Source organism: Protopterus annectens, chromosome 1.part2, assembly GCF_019279795.1.
Source record: "Protopterus annectens isolate FY-2018-M chromosome 1.part2, PAN1.0, whole genome shotgun sequence".
NCBI lineage: Eukaryota > Metazoa > Chordata > Ceratodontiformes > Protopteridae > Protopterus > Protopterus annectens.
In genome coordinates this window covers 599,458,084-599,479,388 of record NC_056727.1, presented here as the reverse complement: position 1 = coordinate 599,479,388, position 21,305 = coordinate 599,458,084, and the positions used below count along the sequence as shown (strand labels likewise).

Below are 21,305 nucleotides of genomic sequence, written 5' to 3'. Positions count from 1 at the left end.
GGATGCATCTCCATTTTTTAAATCCTTTTCCGCATCCTTCTTCCATACAAATTCTATTATTCCCTCACATACCTTCAGTCATTACCTTATAAGAATAGTCACATTTTAGTCTTCTCTAATAGTCTTCCATCTCTTTTCTAGTAATGCTATTAATCCCATTGTATTAAACTTTTGAAAGCTATTAACATTCCAATCTCTGCCTTTTAATTTCTTCTTCTTTCCCATACATCTGCTTAGCTCTTCTTGAATTGCATCACTAATACTTTGAGTATCCTACAATTCCACTTTAGTATTTTGTTCTCCATACATTCTTCCAAAAACTGCAAAGTCTTTCCCAAAAAGGCGATACATTCTATCTTCTTCCATTTTCACTATAATACTGTCATCTTAACTGTTCTCTTATCTTTAGCTTCTTTTGTTGCCATATCCTTCTCATTCTAACTATTCCTTTTTATTCTGTCCTAACAAATTTTCAAACTCATCCAACATTAACCTATATTTTCCCTTCCTCTAATCTTCAACTTTACTTAAGCATCTGAATAATCACTTCTAAAGTTTATCTTCAGTACCACCCACCGTTCCTCTTAACTTTAGCAATGAATGATCTTTCCATAACTGCTCTGCACTACTATAAAATTTGGGATTTTTTAACTCTCAACTTTGTATAACCTCTTCCTATCTTTCTTGTACTGTACTTCTCAATAATTTCACCCAAATACCCATATGATCCAAAAAGCCTGCAACCTTTCCCAGCTACACCTTCCCGCCTTCATTTAGAGGACAAAAAAGAAAACAAAAAAAACTCAGACTCTGTCTTTATACTTCCTCTTTTAAAAGTGAGATCTCTTTTTTTTGCCCTAAACCAGTATCCTATATTTCATAATCGTCATTTCTTCCATTTTCCTCTTAAAGTACAGTTAGTCCCCATCACAATATGTCATTATGATAACGAAGTTCTTTAATTAAATACCTGGAATATCTCTATTACTTAAGAAGGTGCAAACAACTACACTAACACCTAGTATCATTAACTTCCTATCTTTTCCTACCATCATGTCTAACATGCTGACACTTTTTGTGTACCAAAACTTTTATACCTGAACATGTTTATGTCCATATTTTTTTCAAACTGCATAGTTTGCTTATCACCTAAAATCTTACATTCAATACATGTACAAGGTCTGCTCATCATCCTTTGACACAGTCTACAAAGTACAGTTGTGTATACTTACCATAAATGTAGATGTTCGAGTGTATTCACTGTTGCAGTCATCACACTTGGGTTATCTGCCTGCAGGTAGCCCTCAGTTGGCCCAAATGCCAGAGACTTAGAATTTCTGCGTTGCTTGCTGTCGCAGGGGTATAAAAACAGGCAACCAACGTCATTACATCAGTTTTTCTTGCCCTGAATGTCAGAAGCCCCACAATAGGGAGCTAAGCTATGGTGTGAAAATCACCACCAGTAAAAAGTAAATACCAATACCTCTGTAGGGGGTGAGTAATATACACAGCAAGGAGAGAGAGAGAAGGGGGGCTGGAGGGAGGGAAACCAGGACTGCAACAGTGAATACAGTTGAACATCAACATTTATGGTAAGTGTACACAACTGTACTATGTTCATCATGTTTCACAGTTGCAGCCATCACACTTGGGTTGATTCCCAAAGCTGAAGAAAGGGTAAAGGCAGTCAAGAAGAGTTTGGGCTGGCTAGTATGCCCTGCAGGACTGCTGTTACAAAACTGCCCAGGATTTGTAAAAGGTAGGCAGGTGGTAATGCTTGGTAAAGGTGTGTACAGAACTCCAGGAAGCAGCTTCCAGAATGTCCCTGGTAGGGACTCCCCTGATGAATGCTGTAAAGGTAGAAGTTGCCCTAGTGGAATGCGTTATGACCCCGAGAGGTTGGTTTCCTATGGTGTTTGTAGCAGAAATGGATACAGTGTGCTACCCATTATATGTTTTGAAATGGCCTTGCCCTCTGCCCCTGGTGCAAAACTGAGTAGTAACTGGTCAGATTTCCTGAAGGGCTTAGTCCTATCCAGGTAGAATGTGAGCTGTCTGTGCACGTCCAACGTCCAATGAGTGCAGGATCCTTTCCCGTTTATTTTGAGGATTAGGGAAGAAGGTTGGCAAATGGAAAGATTGGTTGAGAGCCACACTGGACACCACTTTAGGCATAAAGGAAGGATTAGTCTTGAGGGAGACCCTGTCAGCATGAAAAATAATGAAGGGTTCCACAGCCATAAGTGCTTGTGACTCAGACACTCTTCTAGCTGAAGTGATGGCCAGAAGCAAAGATGTTTTCCAAGAGAGGAATTTTAACTCTGCTGATGCTGCAGGCTCAAAGGGGGGTAGTGTGAGCTTTTCCAATACAAAGTTAAGGTCCCAAGCAGGGGTGGGTGCTCTCCTTGGTGTCCTTAAGTTGTTTGCCTCTCTCAGGAACTGTTTGATGAGAGGGTGAGAGAAGAGAGGTGGCTCAGTGTTGTAATGAGCCGAGATGGCAGAGGCATGGATCTTAAAGGAGAAGGATAGGCCTCTGTGGAATTGATCTGCTAAGTAATCCAGGATTAGAGGTAAGGAAGGCAGTACTGTGTCCACTCCTTTAGACTGAATCCAGGAGCAATACCGTTTCCACTTATCAGCATAGGATTTCCTTGTACTGGGTCTTCTGGCTTGAAGAATGACGTCCAGCACCTGCTTGCTTAGGCTGGTCACTGGTAGAGAATTCAAGGAATAAGCCAGGCTGCAAGATTCAGGGTTTGCAGTTTGCGGATGCAAGATCTGTCCCCCTGCTGAGTGAGGAGGGTTGGAATCTAAGGTAGGTGCCAGGGTGGCATCGGTGACAGGCTGTGTAATAGTGGGTACCAGTGCTGGCGTGGCCAGTCCGGGGCAATCAAGATTGTCCTTGGTCTGTTCTGTCTTATCTTGAGTAATATTCTTGAGGGGCAGAGGGGGAATGCATAAATTGAGAGGTTTTCCCACTGGAAGGATACGGCATCCACTTTCTAGGCCTTCTGTGAGTTGCCATGGTGCAGAATTTGCTGAGCTAGTGATTGCAGAGGGAGGCAAAGAGGTCCACCTCTGGAGTCCCCCACTTCTGGATTAGAAGGCTGAAGGTGCTGGGTTCTAATTGCCACTCGTGTGGGTCTAGTAGATTTCTGCTTAAGCCATCTGCCAGTGACTTTTGTTTGCCTGTCAGGAATTGAGCTTGCAGAAGAATCTACATGTCCAAGGCCATGTTCCACAGGGCCATGGCTAGCCTGCAGAGTGGGTAAGAGTGGAATCCCCCCTGCTTGTTGATGTACCACATAACTGTGGTGGTGTATGTTTTTATTAGCAGGGGTCTTGGTGAGAGTAGAGATCTGAAAGTTGTTAGAACATGCTGAACAGCTAGCATCTCTTTTTGGATGATGTGCAGATGAATTTGACTTGGGCTCCAGTGGCCCTGAATGCACTTGTCATTTAGGTGTGCCTCCCAGGCATAGTCTGATGCGTCTGTGGTTAGGGTCTGGGGGCATGGGGCTGAGTAAAGGGAAGTCCCTTGTTGCGGTTGCATGCTGCTGCCCACCAAAGAAACTCCGTCCTTAGACAAGGTATGATAGGAATGAAAGTTGCCAGGTCCTGAGAATGTTGGTACCAAAGACATTTCAAGTACCACTGAAGTTTCCCCATATGCAGTCTGGCATATGGAATAGGATGCAAGAGGCCATGAACCCTAGGGCCTGCAGGATTTTTCTTGCAGATAGCTAGGTTCTGGTGGCCATTGAGTGAAATAGCCTGTCAGATAGGCTTGTTTTTCTGGAGTAAGGAATGCCATCTGGGATGCTGTGTCCAAGCTTGCTCCCAGGAATACAATCTTTTGACTGGGGACTAGTTTTGATTTCTTTTCGCTGACAGTGTACCCCAGGGAGGTTAGAAGGTTCTTTACAAACGTCAGGTGCTGCAACAGCATTTCCTGACTGCCTGAATCAGGCAATAGTCCAAGTACGGATAAATTTGGATTTTCCTCTGTCTGCAGTAGGCAATGGCTGGGGCCAGGCATTTTTGAATACTCTGGGAGCAGTGGATAAGCCAAAGGGAAGTGCAGCAAACTGATAATCCATAGATCCTGTCCTGAAACGTAGGTATTTCCTGCATGAGTCCCTGATCGGGATGTGCAGATAGGCTTCTTTTAGGTCTAGGGTGGCTAACCAGGCATCTTTGGACAGCATAGGAAGAAGCTGCTGAAGGGTGAACACTTTGAATTTTGGTACCACCAGGAAGGTGTTTAGAATGGAAAGATCTAGGATTGGGTGCCAAGTGCCCTCTTTTCTGGGTACCAGGAAAAGTCTGGAATAGAACCCTTGACCTATCTGTTCTGCAGCAACGGGTTGAATTGCCCTTACGAAGAGCAGGGATTGAACTTGGTTTTGTGCCTCTGGCCACTGGTCTGGAGGAAGGCCTGGGAACCCTTTTGGGGTTGGCATGAGTGGAAGTAAAATTTGTACCCCTGGGATACAATGTTGAGGACCCATCGGTTTTTGGTGATGGTGGTCCAGTTTTTTGCATGATGGGAAAGTTTTCCTCCGAGGGACATGAGCAGTTGGGCAGAGGTAAGGAGTGGAATTGAGAAGTCATTGTGAATTCTTTCTGTAAGGGGATGGCTTAGCATTCCTTGTTTTGGAAGCGGAGGCATTCCATGCTTAGATCTCTGTATACCCTGAGACTGTAGTCTTGGGGGGGGGGGTCTGTTTCCACTGGGTCTAGTTTGGCATGGCCTTGAGGGGGCTGGGAAAGACCAATGCTTCGAAGGGCAATGCCTACTGAATCTAGGAGGCTGCACTTGCAAGAAATCTTTGACTGTCTGCATAGATTTAGCTTTTTCTTCCATGTTTTTTAGAATCTCTTCTGCTTTGGTGCCAAACAGATTGTCCTTGCTCAAAGGTGCGTCTAGTAATTTAAATTTGACATGGTCTGCCAAGGTCTGCTCCTCAAGCCAAGCATGCCTTCTCAGTACAGAATCAGTGACTGCTGCCCTGCAAGATGCTTCTAGGGCCTCAAAGCCACACTGTAAAGTATGCTTACTGACTTGGCTTGCAGAATGCATGAGCTCTTGTAATTATTTTCTGCACAGTCTGTAAAGGTAGCTAATTTTTGCTTAATAAGTTCCATAATATGTTGCTGGTACTTCAGCACGTGAAACTGGCAATTCAATGCCCTAATGGCAAGAGTTGCAGAGGTGTATACTTTATTTATCCCACCAGTCTAAAGCTCTGGAACAAATGTCCGAAGGGGTGGGGGTCTTAGCTGTAGTTGCTTTTATACCTTTAGGCCCCTGGGAGATGACCTCTAGATCAGCAGTAGGATTTTTGAAAAGAAATTTCAGAGTCAGGAACTCTGTAGTACCTGTCTGGTTTCCTAGGAGTAGGGGTTGGGCTAGATTCCATAAAGACATCATCCACAACATCCAGAACTGGAGGTACTGCTACAGGTCTATGTTGTGGCAGATCTAAAAATTCTCTTGAGTCTCTTTTTGGACTGAAGAGAGTCTTGGTATTTCCAGTGGAAATGCTCTCAAAGTAAGTAGGGTTTCACCAAAAAAATAAAATGCTCTGGAGGTGAAGCAGAGGGAATGGATTCATCTGCATCTGAATCCTCATAAGCAAATAAAAGCATGTCTTCATCTTCAGCAACCTCAGAGTTGTCGGACTCTTGGTCCGTTAAAGCTGCTGGGGACAAGTCCCTTTTTCTCTTAGCAGGGAAGGTTGGCTTCCACTAATCAGCATGATCAGGTCTTCTGCTATTTTAAGCATTTGAGATTGTGGCAAAGAAGCAGGTGCTTGAGATTGGGTCATCGTATTTTTAGGCGTAGCTCATACTCTTGGCCTTAGAAACTTAGTTTTAGACAAAACTGAAGACGAGAAAGAAGTCGTCGGTTTGTGTCGAGTATCGGTAATGAGAAGAACTTCCTCAGAAGCCGGTGCCTGCTCAGCGGCTCCGGATCCATCCAAGGTAGAGGCATCCGCAGGTTCTGTAGTCAAAGAAGAGTCTTGCGGCATACCGGACTCCGAACAGGTGTCAGTAGCGGCCTGCAAATCCATCGAAGCGGGCATCAGGGGCTGCAAAAGTGCCTGACTATCAGAGAACTGGCGACTAGATTAACGGAAGCGTCGTCGGCAGTTTTGGACCTGTGCGGTCTATCTCTGTCTTTATCCTTGCATTTTTTTTGGAAGTTCGGTAGTTGGATGGCTTACCGAAGCCATTTTGGAATACGGAGATCGAGAGCGCAAGTATTTAGCAACAACAAGGCCCGACGACAAATAGTTCAGGCTTGAACAAAGCACAAAACTGACAGCGGGGAACATTGTGGTCTAGGCCTAAGCAGGTGACGCAGTAGGAATGGAAATCTCGTGTGGTATTTGCTTTCCAAAGGCGAGACAATTGTTAACTTTTTCTGACATTGGTTAGAGCAAGAAAAAGGATTCTCCAATGGAGTAGTTAGCTTTAGAAGACTTCAGGATGATTCAATTTGGAAACGAAAACTCAGGTAGCGGCCAACCGGCACTCGTGCAAACTGCTTCTGCTTCGGGCTCCTCAGCAAGAAAGACTGATGTAATGGCGTCTGCTGCGTGTTTTTATACCCCTGACATCAGTCCTGGAGCGATAGCAACCGACACAGAAATACCAAGTCTCTGGTATTCGAGCTGACAGAGGGCTACCTGCAGGCAGATAACCCAAGTGTGATGACTGCAACACTGAAACACGAAGAACATCTAATATTCCTCCCTAACTTGCCAAAAGCTTTCCCATCCTTGACAGAGGGAATGGGGTTAGCAGAAGAAACCTGTTTAGCAGTAGTAGTAGTAGAGAAATTACTGCTGAATCTGTTTAGGGTTGGAAAATAAGTAATTATCAGTCTGAAGTATCCTGTATAACCTGGCGAGACTTCCCAGGGGCAGGAGGGTTGACTATTTGGCAAACTGGAAGCTGTGAGAAAACATACCCTAGAACAAGAAACACATCTGCAAATTTAACCATATTCAACTGTAACAAATCAAAATACATTTTATGTGCAAAAGGAATTTCATTCTGCTCCCACTGAAAAAAATACTCTCTCACCTTAGATAAAGTCTCAGAAAAGCAGAACTACTCAAGACAGAAATCTGAAGTCATACTTTCTTTAGAATCAGGCTGTTCAGCTAGAGGAGAGATTCCTGAAGTACCCCCCCCCCCCCCCTGCAATGTCTATTCTTCTGACTGAAAATTCAAACCAGAGAGAGAGATCTTTTCTTGGCTGAAGTAGTATTAGGGAATTAAAAAGCAGTAATGAGCTTCTAAGCAAATACAAGCAAACCTTCACTGTCTGTGGAAACAAAAGTTGTCAACATTTTCTCCCTTAGAAATGTAGTGACTGTCAGAAAAATATGTATTAATGTGTATGCTTAATGCTAATTAGAAACTAAATGAGTTAACACGTTTTTCATTCTATTTTATATGCACTATTTTATATACAGCTGAATTTCATATGAGACTAAAAGATGCTTTTGAAAATGCAGTGTGCTTTCTGAAACTTGCAAGATGCCCTCTGACCTAATAATTGCTAGCACAGCAATATTCATGTTTATGCCTTTTGGAAATGTACTTGAGAAGCAGGTGATTATCTGCTAGGTCAGGAAGCAAAGAATGAACAATGCTATATTCTGTAATGTAATGATTTTAAACAATCAGCTCTGTTCGAAGTATGAGAACACGCACAGCTGCACTAGTTAGAGATAAAACAGACAAAGGACTGTTGGAGAAATGAACTGCAATCTATACTTGCTTTGTGCTCAAATTAGCCATAGTACCTTGAATGGTAACATTGCATATATCTAATCGGTGGTAGCCAATGCCACGTTGTTTTTCTTAGGAAGTTTCTCACAAAAATTGATAGTACAAGCAGAAAAGCATATAAACAAGCACTACAAAATGATGATGTTAAAACTTGTGATTTACTACGTCAGCTTGGTAGGCAATGTCTTATTAGAAAATGTATAAAAATGCCTGCATTTCCTGATTCTAGTTAGACAAACTCTGTATTAGTATATTTTTGTCTCCTTGCTGCAAGATTAAAGTGCCTTAACCTGAACCTACCGTGTATTGATCATTTTTAAAGTATATTTTTCCTTTGACAGTTTGGTCCTTCGAGCCGGATACATCTCTCTCACTCTGGCTCAGGTCAGAATTGGGCCCGGTGGCATGAACCCGTACGGAGAAGTGGCCACATCGGTTCTTCTGCTTTGAAACACCTCCGACTGAATTGTCGTTCAAAAGAGGCCAGCCACTGTTTCTGATCTGTGATTGGAGGAAGAGTCAACGTTCCGGTGGGATCAAGACATGGACGCTCAGGTAAGGAGGAATTTACCTTTTTTCTGTTTTAGATCAGGGACTTGTTACAGTATTGTTTTTGTCAGGGAGATTTGCATGTGCAGATCAGGGACAAAAAAAGATTGCTGTCTTGTCATAGATCAGGGAAACAGAATAGGTAGGCAGTTATTCTAGATAAACTGTGAAAAGGTGTAAATCGTGGCACCACGTGATAAAAAGGGTTACGTAACAATTTCTAACTTAGCTAAGGCAACATGGGAAATCAGTGCACAAAAAGTTCCCGAGACCCGTCCTTAACCAAAGATGCAAAATATATGCAATTACAGCGTGCCGATAATGTTAGGTATTATACAAAATGGGTTAATAAATACAAATTTGATGGTAATTTAGATAAACCTTCACTTATTAAACTTGTTAAACAACTTAAAACAGACACGAAAGGTCAGCTAAAAAAGCAACGACAAATAGGAGTCCCTCAGGCACACAGGTGGCTTGAGGAAGCAAACCGCAGGGAACAAAAGATTAAAAATTCAAAAGCAATGTTCTTAGATAAAGAAGACAATAACTTGGCAATAGCAACAGCCCCTCCACCCCCTCCGCTTCCCTTACCAGAATATGAAGCGAGTGGACAAGCTGATCCACCTCCGCTATACCCAGCTGTTCCTGCAAAACCAAAACAGTTTGTCAGAGATCCTATAGAGACCAGGTCTCGAGCTTGCAACTTAAGAGGTGATACTGAATTGTATGAAATGAATAAAAATTCACAAGCTATGAGTGAAGAAGAGATATGTCCACTCATAGAAGTACCAAATCTGTAGGCAGGACAGGACCCAACTCTTCTAGTATATAGACCGTGGACACCGGAAGACATCCGGAAAGCCACAGAGGGAATTCCCCATCCAAAAGTTAATTTTAGAAAATTCTTAGACGACTTACAGGGCATGAGGTTAAGTTACCATTTGAATGGAGAGGAAGTAGAGAAAGTAGTTAGAAAAATCGTAGGTCCAGATTGGCACATGATCAGTGGCAACTGGAATCCCCGTGATGGAGAGCTTAGACCACTCCCACATAGTAACGCAGAACTGGACAACAGAGTGAAAGGTCTGACAGACCGAATCTCTGAGAAATGGAAGCCTAGGGCAGATTGGACTTGCATTTATCAATGCATACAACAAGAAGGTGAAACTGTTGATAGATATTATGCCAGATTATTAGAATGTTTTAATAACCATTGTGGAATGCAGGTACCTGAAGACCAAACACATGATTCCACATATGAGCAGCAGCTAAAGAATGCATTTTTGAAAGGCAGTATTGCACCCATTAGCAGCTTTATTACAAAGCACATGGTAGATCATCGTACAAGTAGATTACAGTCATTACTAGAATATGCAAGACATGCCGAAAGGCATTTTAATATCAAAAAGAAAAAGAAAACTCAAGTATTTGCAGTAGAAGACGGATCAGAAGCCTTTGTAGTACAAACTGGGAAGAAGGGTAAGAAAAATACCCAGGGAAACAAACAATCTGATAAACGATCAGAGGACTTTGATGAGAGAAAGAAAAGGGGTGAAGGTTTTAAATGCGGGAAAAAGGGACATTTAGCAAGGGATTGCAGGCAAAATAAAAAGGTAACCACAGAAGACAAGGAGAGTGAGGACTGACTATATGGTAGTTAAGAATCACTGGAAAGGAATAAACAAGAAAAGACAAGTGCAAATGTGATAGAAGAGGTAGAGGACGTGATAGAAGGGGTAGAGGATGTGCATGAAATCACAGATAATGAAGAAAATGAAATTTTGGACTTAGCATTATTGAGCCTGGAGCTCTACTTAGCAGACACAAAACCGGAAGTTACGCTTCTGGTAGAGGGGAGGGAAGTTAAATTCCTGTGTGACTCAGGGACTTCACGGACCCTGACACATCCTTCCAAACTACCAGAAAATTCAGAATCACTTGACTACATATTAGTGAAAGCAACTAATGGACAGCTGTATCGGGAGCCACTCTCCCACAACATAGCGATAACTGACCCAGTTTCAGGGATGACCCAGGAAAGCAAAATTGTTGTTTCTGCAAAATGCCCAGTGAATCTCTTGGGCAGAGACCTAATGCAGATATTTGGCATAGCCGTAGTTCCAACTATGCAGGGTATGGAAGCACAGCGACAAATGGATACTTTTGTAGTGCGACCGGAGGGTGAAACATTTTATTGGTATAGCCAGGACTTAGTTACGACTGGTCCAGGGGCAGTAGGAACGGATGAACGTAGCCATCAGTAAATCCCCCTCCCTTGACACTGATAAACAGCATTTGTTGCATTGTACTCTATATTACTGTAGCAAACCAGGACCTGATAAAGAATATGAGCAAGAACTGTTTAGAAATCATGCTAACAGATTAGTATTACGAAATTTGTACTGGGACACAGAAGGAAACAGTGTAATGATCTGTTCATTGCCCCAGGAATTCCTAGCACTTTACAAATCTAATCGATTACCACATGTGAGTTTAACTAAAGATAGAAACGTGAAGTGGGCAGACCTAGGAGAAAAAGTCACAAGGTGGGAAAAGCAGACAGTGTTAGAACTTTCCGAACAGGGAGTACAAAAGCAGAAACTAAATTGGATAATGCAGACACACCCAGCTGTACACTCACAGGCAAGTGAAGATAGCTGAGTAGCACTCTTACTAGGGGAAGAGGAAAAAGCCTTACGAGACATACCAGAGACTCTCTGGTCAACAGGGAAATCAGATGTAGGACTTATTCGTGCAGCAGGACCAGTTACTATCACACCAAAATCAGCATTTAGACCTTAAAAGAGACAGTATCCCTTGAGAAAGGATGCAGAAATAGGAATCAAACCTATAATAGCAGCCTTACTTAAGGAAGGAGTCTTGATAGAATCTCTCGATTCACCATGTAATACACCCTTATTTCCTGTTAGGAAAGCAAATGGAGAATGGCGTATGGTCCAAGATTTACAAGCTGTAAATGACGCAGTTATACCCAGGGCACCTACGGTGCCAGATCCACATACTTTGTTGAATGATTTGAAACCTCAACAAAAGTATTTTTCTGTGGTAGATATTAGCAATGTATTTTTCTCAATACCGATACACCCTGACAGCCAACATTGGTTTGCATTTACATTTCAGGGGAAACGGTATACATATACGAGACTACCACAAGGATATTGTGAAAGTCCAACAATATTTGCACAAGAAATGGCAAGTAACCTGGCGGGATTTATCCCACCAAAAGGCAGTCAGATTTTACTTTATGTGGACGACATTCTGCTGGCAGCCCCCACCCAGCAAGAATGCAGAGAAGATACCATAGCATTACTACAATTTTTATCCACTCAAGGACACAAGGTAAACACAAACAAACTACAACTTTGGAAAAAACAGGTCAAATACCTGGGATATACAATATCCAAAGAAGGCAGAATATTAGATGAAGACAGAAAAACAGCAATATTACAAGCACCTAAACCAACTACCAAGAAGGAAATGATGTCCTTCCTAGGTACTACTAATTTTTGTCAGAGTTGGATTCCAAACTACGCCTTGGAATCTGCTCCACTGACCAACTTGATATTCAAAAAGCCGATGGCAGCACAAGATTTATTACAGTGGACACTAGAAGCAGAATCAGCTTTCTGCAAATTGAAACAACTGATAGCTTCTTCATTAGTTTTAGGATTACCAAACTATCAAACGATTTTTCCAAGATTGTAAGCAAGGTTATATGACATCAGTATTAACACAACAGCATGGGGACAAACAACGCCCCATAGCTTACTATTCATCACAGCTAGACCCAGTGGCACGATCCTTGCCCCACTGTGTACAAGCAGTAGTCGCAGCTGCAATGGCAGTGCAGGATTCAGCCTCAGTAGTATTGTTCCACCCTCTCACATTGAGAGTGCCTCATGCAGTCGCGATTATTTTACTGAAAGAAAAAATAGCATATCTTTCTCCTGCTAGACATCTTTCCTGTATGACTATACTGTTGAGCCAACCTCATATGACAATTGAACGATGCACAACTTTGAATCCATCAACCTTGCTCCCAACCCCTGCAGATGGCAAACCACACTGCTGCCTGCAGGAGATTGAGCAAAAGACACTACCTAGAAAAGATCTTACAGATGTTCCCTTGGATGATGCCGAGGTGACATACTATGTGGACGGCTCATGCAGGAGGGGTCCTACAGGACAGAATCTAGTGGGGTATGCAGTAGTTTCTGATACTGAGATTTTAGAAGCAAAGTCTTTACCACACAACTTATCTGCACAAGCAGCAGAATTGATTGCTTTGACAAGGGCATGTAAAGAGAGTGAATATTTTTACTGACAGTCAGTATGCTTTTTCTACTGTACATGTTTTTGCGCAACAGTGGAAAAATAGAGGAATGATAACATCTACTGGTAAACCAATTAACCATGTGCAATTTATTTTAGACTTGACTCTATTCTATTTGCAAATGCGTAGCTCATACCAAACAACAGGATAGAATTTCAAAAGGTAATGTGTGGGCTGATACACCTGCAAAACAAGCAGCTTCAGAAGTATTTCTTTTGAGTGAGGAATTACAATCATCTGAGATTTTAGACTTAGAAATGTTAAAAACAATGCAGACACTTACTACAAATGTAGAAAAACAAAAGTGGATAAAACGAGGAGCAATCCTTGAGAAGGGACTGTACATCTCCAAAGAGAAGAAACCGATTTTGCCATCTAACTTTAGATATGCAGCTTTGTTGAGCCATGGGCAGTGCCATGTCTCAACAGGGGGGATGGTACAGTTAGTGAATCGAGTGTTTACGACGTATGGATTTACAAACTAATTTTTGTGCAGCATGCCATGTTTGTAACAAGCATCATGCACAAGGGGTATTGAAACCTAAGCAAGGGAGTTTCCCTACACTACCGTATCCATTCCATACTATATGTATGGATTTTATAGAGCTGAACAAATGCGAAAATAGGAAGTACTGCCTTGTCATTATAGATATGTTTTCCAAATGGGTGGAAGCTTTTCCAACTAAAAATCCAGATGCAGCTACTGTTGCAAAAGTCCTCGTTAAAGAAATTATTCCTAGATTTGGCATACCGGAAAAGATTTATAGTGACAATGGCACACACTTTGTAAATCAAACTATACAACAACTCAGCCGTTATTTCGGGATTTCTCTGAAAAATCATTGCACATACCACCCCCAATCTGCAGGATTAGTAGAGAGGCATAATGGGGTTTTGAAAAACAAGTTTAGGAAATTGATTAGTGAGACACAAAAGAACTGGGTGCACTGTCTACCTCTGGCACTGTTGAGCATGAGAACTGTTCCAAATGCAAAATTGTTAACTCCTTTTGAAGTTCTGTTTGGGAGGGCATATTATACACCTCAATGGAAACCTCTCATGCCTGCAGAGCAGGAGGCTGACAGTTCACTTGCAGAGTACATGAGGCGATTTTTGAATAACAAACTTTTGCAGTTAAATTCTGTTTCAGATAAAGAGCAAACCAGACCATCGGAAGCAGCAGTAGCCCCAGGCGCATGGGTCTGGGTGAAGGTCATGAAAAAAAAGAACTGGAGCTCTCCGAAGTGGGAAGGGCCGTACCAGGTACTACTGTCGACACCCACTGCAGTCAAGATCGCAGAGCGAGCGTCCTGGATTCATTTGACACATTGTAAACTGGTTAAGAACTTTGAACTGGACAAAAACCTTGGTACTGTTGTACAACGAGAACAAAATGACCAGGTATAGAGTAAACAGAGGTGGAGAACAACCTCAGAAAATTTGCATGATTATTCTGATAGCTATACTGATAACATTGATCTTTTTGCTGTGGCCTTTCCTTTTCCCAGCCACAAAAGTTGAACTGATCAAACGTGATGCATTACTTGTAGACTGGCATCCAAACTTTAACACTTACCAAGCAAATAAATATGTGTATGCTGAGACTTTCAATGTTTTGAACTGCTGGATTTGCACAGCTATACCAACAGCATACGGGGGATTATTAATGACTGCTGTCCCCCTAGGGGTCAATGAGACCTGGGAAAACTTGATTTTTGATACTTCACCTGTGAAATCACAAGACAAAATAGCATTGTACCTACCTGTTAGACAAAAAGGGATTGTATGTTTTTACAAGAATGACACTATACAGGTGGATTGGAGCAATTGCAATGTGACTGTTTCTTATAAATGTTATATTAAACCCAGTAAGACTAAAACTATTTGTGATACCAACAATGATGCATATTTCGCTAAGATGCATAGAAATGTTGATGAGATACAACATAATCCGGTTCTTTTAAAGCAGCTTTCTATTATTGATAAGAAAATGTTTCATGCAGGGCAAGCTTATATCAATACTGAAGTAGAGAATTGTTATTTTGTTTGTGGGGAAAAAAGCATATAAATGGTTACCTGAGAATTGGTCCGGCAGTTGTTTTTTGGGTTACCTGGTTCCGGCCATACGACACACTGCAGCTTTGCCTCAGGGAAAAATTTGAAACATCAGAGAGGTCAGCAGTAAACCTAGAAGTCCGATTAAGAGACCCGAGAATCCAGTAGGACGAATTGAAGCATGATGGAGAAACCACAACTCCGTAAAAAACAAAGATAAACTGACACACATGGACTTGAGTGACACCATTATATCATGGGCAGGCATAGCCCCTGCATATGGCGCAGTGAAATCGATTTGGGAGCTGAGAAAACTGTCTAAACTTCTCGAAGTTATGAGCAATTCAACTTTTTCTGCTCTCGAATTAGTGACTGATGAACTGAATGCTATGACAACTGTGGTGCTTCAGAACCACATGGCTCTCGACTTCACCCTAGCGGCGAGAGGTGGTACGTGTGCTTTAATCAAAGAAGAATGCTGTTCATATATTCCTGACAACCAGCACGAAATTAACGACCATCTTGAGGTGATCCAGCAAGTGTCGACCATGACCAAACCAGGCCCAAACCCTCTGACAGACTTTTTCCAGAATTTGTTTGGGGGGTGGGGTTCCATTCTAATGAACATCCTGATTGCCATTTGTGTGGGATTACTCCTATTAGGAGCATGTATTTGTTGTGGTATTCCCTGCATGAAAAAGTTAATCAAAGAATTTATAGATATATCAGTTTCTGAGACTTTGTATCAAACGACTAAAATTGAAGAATTGTTGAAAAATGAAACACTTTCATAAGTTTAAACTGAATGACTCTCTTAACAGCAAATCCTGAATGGAAGAGGTTAGGAGAAGAAGCAAACTGTTTATTCTTTTGAAAATAGAATTAAAAAGTATTAACAGGGGGGAAATGTCAGAAAAATATGTATTAATGTGTATGCTTAATGCTAATTAGAAACCAAATGAGTTAACACATTTTTCATTCTATTTTATATGCACTATTTTATATACAGCTGAATTTCATATGAGACTAAAAGATGCTTTTGAAACTGCAGTGTGCTTTCTGAACCTTGCAAGATGCCCTCTGACCTAGTAATTGCTATTATAGCAATATTCATGTTTATGTCTTTTGGAAATGTACTTGAGAAGCAGGTGATTATCGGTTAGGTCAGGAAGCAAAGAATGAACAATACTATATTCTGTAATGTAATGATTTTAAACAATCAGCTCTGTTCGAACTATGAGAACACGTACAGCTGCAGAAGTTAGAGATCACATAGACAAAGGACTGTTGGAGAAATGAACTGCAATCTATACTTGCTTTGTGCTCAAATTAGCCATAGTACCTTGAATGGTAACATTGCATATATCTAACCGGTGGTAGCCAAGGCCACGTTGTTTTTCTTAGGAAGTTTCTCAGAAAAATTGATAGTACAAGCAGAAAATCATATAAACAAGCACTACGAAATGATGATGTTAAAACTTGTGATTTACTATGTCAGCTTGGTAGGCAATGTCTTATTAGAAAATGTATAAAAATGCCTGTATTTCCTGATTCTAGTTAGACAAACTCTGTATTAGTACGTTTTTGTCTCATTGCTGCAAGATTAAAGTGCCTTAACCTGAACCTACCGTGTACTGATCATTTTTAAAGTATATTTTTCCTTTGACAGTGACATTCCAAAAAAAAAAAAAAAAAATTAATCAGGAAAAAAAGACCAAGTTTTCCCTCAGAAAAAGTATTTTAGTGTAAGGCTGTCTCCAGCAGGAGCTTGTTTGGCAGGTCTTGAATGATTGTTAGCAAACTAACAGTTCCACAGAGCCCTCCCAAAGCAGAGGTTCTTAGTGGCAAAAAAAAAAAATCACTGAAGACATTGATAGTCCGTCATCATATGGAGCTTCACTGAAAATCATGAGAGAAGGCACCTTAAAGCTTTGAAAGTTGGCCAGTGGCAGGGCGTAAGACCCAACTAGCTTAAGCTACTGCAACAAGTGATCTAAAAGTTGAACATCTACTACACATTAAAATATACCATAAAACATACAATTATTACACAAACTACACAACATAAAACTCAAACTGCAAAATAAGTTAATAAAATAAAATACAGATGCTCATTTTACAAGTGTAAAAAAAAAAGCACAAGAAGGTGCAATCGCTTGCACATGAACAAGGATTATAAGGCATGTGAAGGCTGCCAGCCTAGCCAGATAGAATTTTATAGATAATTCTATCATTTGTAAATATTAATGTAAGGCACAGGCTTGTTGTCTTAAATGGAAAAACTGCTGTTAGGTGTGGAACTGTAAAAAATGTCACAACAGTGCTCTCTACTGACCAAATAAAAGCATGTTGTGACCCTTTGATCTAAAGTCGGCTCCAGCCCATCTAGATGAAGACATTCTTTCTAATGTTTTAACCAAGAGTTAAAATTGCTAGTTTTAAACATGCAAATGTATTTTTATTGCTCTGCTTCCTGACCAGCTGCAAGATAACACAAGGAGATGTTAAGAATGTAAATGTAGTTTCTGTTAGCCTCGGAGCCCACGGAAGTGTGAAGAATGATGTAATGGGAACCAGGAATGTGATTTTAAAAATAGAGAGAAACAGAGAGCTTTAAGATTTTTTGTCTTGACCATCCGACTCATCAGCACTCTGCCTATTTTCTTATGCAAGTTTATCTCAGACTTGTGTTTTCTTTCAGAAATAACTAGAAACAAATGTTTTTTTCTGTGATATCAGAAGTGTACTACTGAATTTTAAGTATTTCTCTGTGATCTCAGACTAGCACTGTGTAGTAAGAAGTATTGTCTTGTGTTTTTGTTAATTATTAAATATTTTAAAACCTTTCAACTGTGGCTGTTTTGTATAGAGATAATTTAAGCTCTAGAGTACATTGCATATCTATAGTGATTACTGTACCAAGTCACTCTAATAAGCCTTGACTGTTTAGTTATACTACCAATTGGATAATAATATTGCACAGTAATAAATTGGACACCCTTTTAAGGGCCTTTGAGTAGCTGATAAATATTAGCTGGGTGGTGGCAGGCGGTACTATCGTACAGTTTGGGTAATAGGGGCAAAGCTGGAGAACCTGTGCCAGCCTTTCCCATGAGTGTCTGTGTGGTTGTACAAACTCTTATCTCAAAGTGTGTGTGTGTGTGTGTGTGTGTGTCAGCTACTTTGGCAGGGGCATGAAGCACTGGTTGGACAGAGAGGGTGCTGGAGGTTTTACCTTGCCCAGCTAGGCTGATATCTAGACCTTATAGCTGTGTCAGTGGGGAGTCTTATTGGGGACCTGGAGAGCAAGGTAGCGACCAGCCTCGGACTGACTGTGATCTGTGTGTGCTCTTAATGGAAATTGCACTTTACTGTGTGTATTTGTTATCCTTTACTCCTATATGAGACGCCCCTCACTGGTGTGAGTGGTGAGGATTGAGGCTCCTTGATTGCTGGGCTAGGGCACAGGTGGCACAAGGCACATGCCCTTTAATCTCATGCTCACAACCCCCTGGACATTCAGTAGTATCAGTAGCATACGTATCTCCATAAAAACCTTACTGCACATTTATCCATAGTCTATATTAACCACCCACGGAAATTAAAAATCAAACTAAGTCTTGTAACTTAACTGCATTACACACTTGTTCCAAGAGGAACAGTAAACCAAGGAATGTTTGCATTGTACATTCAACTAGAGATACCACACTATAAAATGCCTGCTTAAAAGAAGTTATAAAAACATTTACAACCATTTAGAACACATACCTTTTTGCCTGCTCATCAGCATATTTAAAAGGATAGTTTGCTAGTGTTGCCTTGTACCCTGTATTCTTCACCATGTTATTCCAAGTGACAAGTCTCTGACCGATTTCTGTACCTCTTGGTTCAAAACCCTCAGGAAATAATGAAAAAGGTCATTCAGAATGGGTCACAATGTTATTTTACTCCACTTCATATAAATTAAATAGAAACAAGATAAAGAGGCATCAATATTCAAAAGTATTATGAGACTACTTCCATCTGTCCAGAAAATGTAGTTAGAAAATTATCTGATGACTGCAAATATGTAGCCCAAGAAACATTTTTCAGAAATGACAAACACTTGCGTATGTAAAGTTGAGAGGAAATTATTACATAATACTACTGTCTTAACATATTCAAGAGCAATTAAAAGTAAAGACAAAGTAAATAACTGTATATATGACATAGGCTTGGCTGGGGACAATGAAAGGAAATAAGAAAAATGTTATTACTTGAATTCCTTGATTATCTGCTTAATTCCAAAGCAGGTGCCCCAGAGCTAGAGCTTATTCCAGCACTGAAAGGACACAAAGGCAGAGAGAACACAGTCTAGGATGGGTACCAGTCCATCACAGGATGCACAAACAACCTCACTTACACATAGCATACATACCTATGGGAAATAGGTGGATTGTTAATTTACCTACACCATATTTTGGGGTGTGGGAAAGGAGGCAACATCTGAATGAAAATCCATGAAGATTCCCCTCACAAACTACTCCAGCTGAGAAATGAACTGGAGGACCAAGCTCTGTAAGGTAGCAATGAGAGCCACTGAGACACTGTGTCAAATGACTCGCATTACACATGAACTAATTAATATACTTAAAAGCAACTGAAAATAAAAACAAAGCAACTACTAGGTGTATATATATATATATATATATATATATATATATATATATATATATATATATATGTGTATTTTGGTAAAAAATAAATAAATAAATAATAAAGTTTGCTAGTACACCGCATGTGAGGTGACAAGCCCGCAGTTAATTTCTTTGATAACTCAGGCTAAACAGCAATGGGATATACTTAAGTGATCAGAAACAATAACTTAAAAGAAACAGAAGGTGACAGTTTTTAATCTTTAACAACCTTTAGAAGCAGATCTCCATAAATAATGTAGAATGGTTCAACTTTAATCAGGATTGCATACATTAGCAAATAATCTCTCAATGGTTCCTTGATCATTAGACTTTGTCACTGTCCTGTGCTCAAGGTAACTGTTATGAGGTCTGTTTTTTTTCTTTCTTATTTTGAAATGCTTTCACCACATACCACATGGATTTACTTTGTCTCTCAGGAACCTTGACAATGCAGACTATGCAACAATTACTGCCACAGTCACAAAAAATGTTCTTAAGCGTCACTGCTACTTGCCTAAATAAAAGTACGACTTTGCAAAACTGTATTCAAAGATTCAAAATTATATTTGCATTAAAGCTACCACAACTATAAAGAAAATTATACTGGCAAGTGTAAACAACTGCTGTAACAACCGCATGTTGATTAAAATTTAATACGTGAAAGACTAAGGAGAGGTGATGTTTATCACCTTTACTAAAGTATCACTTAATACTTAGGCACACATGCACTAACACAAAAGAAAACAAGCCATATAAACATTTTCCCATTTACATACATTAATTACATGTTTTCTTTCATTATAACAACTGTCACTCGGTCCAATATAACATAACTTGCTCACTTCCTGCCTTCTCATAAATCTTACTCCTCCTCAGCATTACTCTGCATACACTGTTCTCACACATTCCATTTATTTCTACTCAATTTGCTCCTTCCCTTCTCTTAAGATCCCTCTTCCAGTTCATTTACAATATTTAATACATCAAATACAGTTGGCTTAGATTTTGATTTCCAATTTCTAGTAATTGCTTTTTGGCAGCCAAGAGAATTAAACTTAGCAAGGCCTTACTATGTCTAGATAATTCAGATGCCATGTCCCAGCTCAAAATGATCATTTCCTTAGTGGCAGCCATTTGCTCCCCCAATATTTATGACAGAGTGCTATATAGGGAATTCTGCCAATACATTCCACTACCCAAAACATGTTCCAAGTTGTCTCTTTCTTCACCATCATATCATTTGCTGCCAACCTGAGGAAAACTTCTTTGAAGTCTGCTTGGGATACAAAAATAGCTACGCAAACACTGCCAAGCAAAAATCCTAAACCTTCTGAAAGTACAGTTGTGTGCCTACCATAAATGTAGATGTTCAAGTGTATTCACTGTTGCAGTCATTACACTTGGGTTATCCTGCTGGCAGGCTACCCGCAGTCGGCCTGAATTCCAAAGTCCTGGTCCGGCGTCGGTTGCTGTCGCCTCATCCTGACGTCAGAGTTCCAGGGGGTATACAAGATGCAGCTGATGCCATTTTCTTCAGTTTTTCTTGCCCCAGATGTCAGGTGCCCCCAAAAGGGTAGGCTAAAAACATTGCTTATAAAAAGCATGCACTAAAATAAACAAAACCTTCATCTACAAGCAAATACACCACAAAGGTTGTATAGAATAGAGAAGTACAGATAAGTCCCAGCAAAGAAAGGAGGATGGTGGGTGGGTAACCTGGACTGTAACAGTGAATACACTCGAACATCTACATTTATGGCAGGTACACAACTGTACTATGTTCATCGTGTTTCACTGTTGCAGTCATTACACTTGGGTTGAATCCCAAAGCTGAGGTTGGGCGGCTGGGTCTAAATAGA

At 40.6% G+C, this 21,305-nt stretch overlaps 1 protein-coding gene across 1 annotated transcript in view; it reads right to left on the bottom strand.

Moving 5' to 3' along the window:
- DISP1 (dispatched RND transporter family member 1) overlaps positions 1-21,305 on the bottom strand; it is a 449,492-nt gene that overhangs the window by 141,517 nt on the left and 286,670 nt on the right. The window contains exon 3 of the mRNA XM_044057950.1: positions 18,539-18,666. Coding sequence (XP_043913885.1) covers positions 18,539-18,666 — 128 coding nt within the window. The remainder of the gene's footprint in view (positions 1-18,538; positions 18,667-21,305) is intronic.